The following is a 5,553-nucleotide window of genomic DNA, read 5'->3' as shown; positions in this document are numbered from 1 at the left end:
TGTGTGCTTTTAACTTAATATTAAAATTAGATGTAGTCTTTGTTTGTACAGGATCATCACCTATGGCAACGACATACTGGAGTAATGCTCTTCCAAACTATACACTCGAAACACCAAAACTCTCATGACGACATGTACAGATCACGCTCGTTTAGACGGAACGGAATTTTATTTTTACTTTCATTGTTTAACTTTGTACATGGACAATGTTGAGTACAGGACGATTTTTCTCTTGCAAGAACGCTAAAAACGTTACATAAAACACGACGAGAAAAAAAAACGAATAAAACTATCTTTATTTCAAAAACATGCACAAAAATGACAGTTACTTTAAAACATAACATTTTGCACGTTGTTACCAAAATACATATATAGTTACACCGACAAACAACTTATACGGTAACACGGTAACTATTTCGGGATTATTAAAGTTCACAGGTCAGAAAATGTAAGCAAAATATCGTATAAAGTATAACATGACAAATAACTGCGTAATGCTTCAAGTTGTTCACGGACAGACACACTCGAACTAGGAAATTAAAGTTAAACGTTTCCTAACACACGAAAAATGGCCATTCTATTGTTGAAGTTTACAAAAGTCATTTTTTACCTGTTGTTCAAACGTATATCAATTACAATTCGGTTAACAAAACGTAAAAGGAAAATTGTAATTTGCAAGTTTGACATTGTTGTGATTTTTATGAATAACAAGTTATCAGTCAAACTGTAAGGAAGAAGGATGTAAAAGTTTGGTGGAAATCAGTTTTATTCGTCATCACAAATGTGGTCTGACAGATACATTGATCAAACACTTAGATAAAGTTGATGGAAAATGAAATTAAGAAATTCATACGTGTCGTCAGGTGTTTATTCCATAAAGATAACATTCAGTTTATGGTTTAATCAAATTCACTTTAATCAAAGTTTATTCGATTGTCAGTCATCTCGGTACCAGCAGCAGCTATTGAGAGTATGGAAAGCAAAATGATTTTAAGTTACCTGCTATAATTTGCGAGCGACTTAGATTAATTTTTGCAATCGGTATATATAATCACAACAGTAAAAGAAAAATGTTACATGTAATGATTAACTTCATTATGCGCCTACAATTCACAGTCAGTTGTGTCTGGAAACTTCAAGTTAGGCTTAAAGGTTTTTATTCAATGTAAAACATCGAGTTCCTGTGATGCATTGGATTAGATGGAGTCTGTTATCTGTTGCGGTCTCGAAGTATAAAGTTTCACCGCTAGAGGAATGGCAGAGGAAATAAAAAATAAAAACGCATTTATATATTTTGTTATTTATAGCAAAGCTAATAACGCTATCTGCCACCGTCCATAATTTTGAACTACTAACCAAAAGAAAGGCAGCTAGTAAGCGGTACTTTACCATCAACTATCCATGCTAAGGGACTGGCTGTTACTCTTATAACGCACTTACAGCTGAAAGTGCGTGGAATATTTTGTTGTAAACGGCAGACATTTTCGAGATATCTAGTAACGTGTTATTTATAAAACAAATGCTGCCAATTAGCTTCAAAAGGGGTGTAAGTAGTTGTACAACCACTTTGCGTCATCTTAATAAACATCAAATCATATCATTCAACTCGTGGAACGTTTGAAATTAATAATATTGGACGGAGGGGAGGGGGGTAAATAAAAATAAAATCCATCGGCGGCAAATACTTAAAACATTTTAGGCTTACAAGTATTGGCACACATTTATGTGGAAAAATGGACACAAAAAAAGGTTTGCTGGATTTTGGCCTCAGATGGCGCCATGCAATTGAAGTTTAGAAATTAGTTTGGTTTAAGTATGCACAACTTTGAAATGTGTGTTTGAATATCAAAATAACAAGCCATATGTCACGGTAAACGTCAAAAGGCATTACAAATAAACATTCAAAAATGACTACATTATTTAATTTGCCCAATTTCTTAAAATTAATACCCCAGACAATATCAGTTTAAATTTGGCGATAGAGCGTTTTGAACTTGTTGTAGCACCTATGACAAAAATTAAAAAAAGGTTTTTTAGCACTGTTTTGTAACTATTGATTTAAGGACTAATTAGGTTTGATGCATAAATCGCTATGGATTAAAGACATGCAAAATTTCAACATTACCTGATTAAAGAAATTACACCAAAAAAACAACAACAACCCCTTTATATATTACTTTATCCAAGTTCTACAAAGAAATTTTCCGCCTTTTAATATAAAGAAACAAAAAGCCCTACTTAAGATTTAAACGAAATTTCTGTTCTAAACCTAAATGTAACCCAATAAACATTTTGTTAGCATTCGGTATTTATAATTTTCAATGTGCACCTGTGATATAAATAACACGACTTAAATTGAAAGTGAAACCCTGTTACATAAACATCAATGTTTTGGTGTCGATTTCTTACTTAGCATACTTATGATACCAGAGAGCAGCACCTGAAGCTGCACCAAGGGCAGTTATCAGACTCATAAATGTTAGAAATCCTCCTACAGATGGTAAATTACGTTCCCAGAATGTGGTAGTAAAAGGCACTCCTGGAATATCCTAGAAGAAATAAACACAAGGCTACATGCATTAGTATATACTTTATTAATTCCTAAACAAAACACAAAGCTACTAGTTTAACCTCACCTATGGCCTAAAAAAGGTATTTTATCCCTCTATAATCTAACTAACGCTAAAGAAAACTTTGAAAACATATGGAGTGTAATTAGCATTAAACATATTAAAGTTAAAATGTATCAATTTCCATTAATGTACCTAGGAGACATTTCAGTGACAAAGCTTTCAAATTACTAATACAGAGCTTATCAATGACCAATCGGGATTAAGCAACAATAGCTTCAAAATACTCTGAGCTTAAGAATGGCAAATCAGGGATTACACAACAAACAGGTGTTTTTCTTGAAGCTATGAAGTTTGTAAGCCTTCATTTGGGTTTCTTTTATATATATATATATATATAACCGAAACATCAATAAGATTCACCTGTGGATACGAATAAGAAAACGATGAAATATGAGACTTTTTCACGGTGAGGAATTGGGAAACCGTGAAAACAGTTACTAAGACTTACAGAAAAGAAAATACTCTTAGTAAAAGTGAAGTCACAAAATTGGTAGAAACATTTAATAGAAGAAGGGGAAAAAGGTCTGACATTCCAGTGTTTTATATATTTAGGTTTACAGCTTATCAGCACGTTCAACTTACATAATCCAAACTGTAAATTGTGACCGAAACATTTAAAATGTTTAAATCACACCTGAGATTTCTAAGGTAGAAGATAACATGTCCAGTTCCCATAAAACAACACGAATTTACCGTGACCTTAATAACAAAAAAATCTAGCAACACAAGTAAACCAGAACTACATCAAAATGTTGTCATGTCGCTCCAGGTTCTTACCATTAGACTTAGCATATTCTATTCATACACTGTCACAAAAGGATAGAAATGTGGGGGTTAACAACTCAGTGTCATTGCTAAGGTAGAAGATAACATGTCCAGTTCCCATAAAACAGCACGAATTTACCGTGACCTTAATAACAAAAAAATCTAGCAACACAAGTAAACCAGAACTACATCAAAATGTTGTCATGTCGCTCCAGGTTCTTACCATTAGATTTAGCATATTCTATTCATACACTGTCACAAAAGGATAGAAATGTGGAGATTAACAACTCAGTGTCATTGCTAATACACGCACCATCATGGCAGTCTTATTATCAATAAATGGAGTATTTTCAGCAGTTCATGGTAGCTACAAGTGTTAGATTCATTGGATGTAACACGCGTATCTAAACATAGGTTTTCGTGCTACCAAGCTACGTCACAAATAAGTTTGGTTTGTTTTGAAAATCTCGCAAAGCTACACGAAGGCTATCTGGGTTAACCGTCCCTAATTTAGCAGTGAAAGACTAGAGGGAAGGCATGTAGTCATTACCACCTACCGCCAATTCTTGAGCTACTCTTTTACCAACGAATATTGGGATTGACCGCAACAATATAACGTCCCTACGGCTGAAAGGGCGAGCATGTTTTGTGGGACAGGGATTCGAACCCGTGACCCGCAGATTGCGAGTTGAGTGCTCTAACCACAAATAAGTGCTTATGGATTTCCTGTTAGACAAATGTAACACTTCTTAATTTACCTGTACGATACTGGTTTGGCTCAAAAATCCCGGAACGCACTTTATAAGAGGGATAGAATGGTGGTATGAATAATTCTAAGTTTAAGAAGTTGGGGTATGTCATGCCGCTTATACCCCTCACTTCGAACACTGATTTGAATTTTACAAGCAATTCTGTGAAGTCACTTAAACTTGGATAAACATTGCAATATGTAATCGTACAAATAAAGATGCGGATTGTATCTATAATACCCCCCTCACCTTTTAACAAATTTTTAGTGTGTGTGGAGTTGAATGTTACCACCTTACACCCAACAAGTTAGTTTGCTGATACAAACTTCTAGTGCCACCCACATATTACAAGTCTTTCGTCTTTGCCAAACTTCTAGTGCCACCCACATATTATGTCTTTCGTCTTTGCCAAACTTCTAGTGCCACCCACATATTATAAGTCTTTCGTCTTTGCCAAACTTCTAGTGTCACCCACATATTATAAGTCTTTCGTCTTTGACAAACTTCTAGTGTCACCCACATATTATAAGAATTTCGTCTTTGCCAAACTCCTAGTGCCACCCACATATTACAAGTCTTTCGTCTTTGCCAAATGAATAAATAGTTTTTTTGAGTAGCTATCAAACTTGTAAACTTTATACTTTAACAGAATCAAAGCATGGGTGAGCGAAGTTTCTCTCGTAGACCTCAAAACTAGTCCTTACAGTTAGGAAAAAAACATACAATAGAAAAGACTGCAAGACGTGGAAAAATAATGAAAAAAAAAAGTGTTCAAAACACGTCATAACAAAATCTTTATTATTATTTCAAAGTAGGCAGTTGCCTGGAGCGGCGAGTTTAAGGAACATCGAACGAAAGCGGCAACAAATATTTGATGAATTATGTTTTTATTTAATTTTTTAATGCGGGGGCGCCACAACCGGACGCACCAGATCAATATACCAAGCAAAAGCGCTGAGCGATCATGTGACTGATCACGTGATTAATGACGTAACTAATACAAAGGCTCCACTTCTGGAGCAATATCTGCTTAGGACGGTACTATACCTTAATGCGGCCCTACTTACGGTCCCTTAGAACTTAAAACTAGTCCTTACAATCCTTAAGCAGAGGAAGTGATCTTTCAGAAACATTTCTTCATCTTCCTGGTAGTGTATATCAGGCAACACTACTGTAAACAAACATATTAAAATTATTTCATAGTACCTGTATATAATGTGTAATAGAGCGTCGAAAATTTCTATTGTTACGCCTCTGTTCGTTTGTTAATTTCCCGTATAATTTCTTTCGGATGAAACTTTAGCGATACAAGTCCTTTCTTAAATAAAACTAGTTTATTCTTTCTCAATTCAACTTTGTAATACACTTAATTTCCACAGTCACTTTAAACACGCGCCATAATTCAC

The 5,553-nt window shown here is 34.6% G+C and overlaps 1 protein-coding gene across 1 annotated transcript in view; it reads right to left on the bottom strand.

The window, feature by feature from the left end:
- Positions 1 to 278: 278 nt before the first annotated feature.
- LOC106467192 (amine oxidase [flavin-containing]-like) overlaps positions 279 to 5,553 on the bottom strand; it is a 48,946-nt gene continuing 43,671 nt past the window's right edge. The window contains exon 14 of the mRNA XM_013927513.2: positions 279 to 2,549. Within this exon, the coding sequence (XP_013782967.1) occupies positions 2,406 to 2,549 (144 nt within the window). The 3' untranslated portion in view covers positions 279 to 2,405. The remainder of the gene's footprint in view (positions 2,550 to 5,553) is intronic.

This window comes from Limulus polyphemus, unplaced genomic scaffold (genome assembly GCF_000517525.1).
Source record: "Limulus polyphemus unplaced genomic scaffold, Limulus_polyphemus-2.1.2 Scaffold2523, whole genome shotgun sequence".
Classification (NCBI taxonomy): Eukaryota; Metazoa; Arthropoda; class Merostomata; order Xiphosura; family Limulidae; genus Limulus; species Limulus polyphemus.
This window is presented reverse-complemented; position numbering and strand designations above follow the sequence as displayed.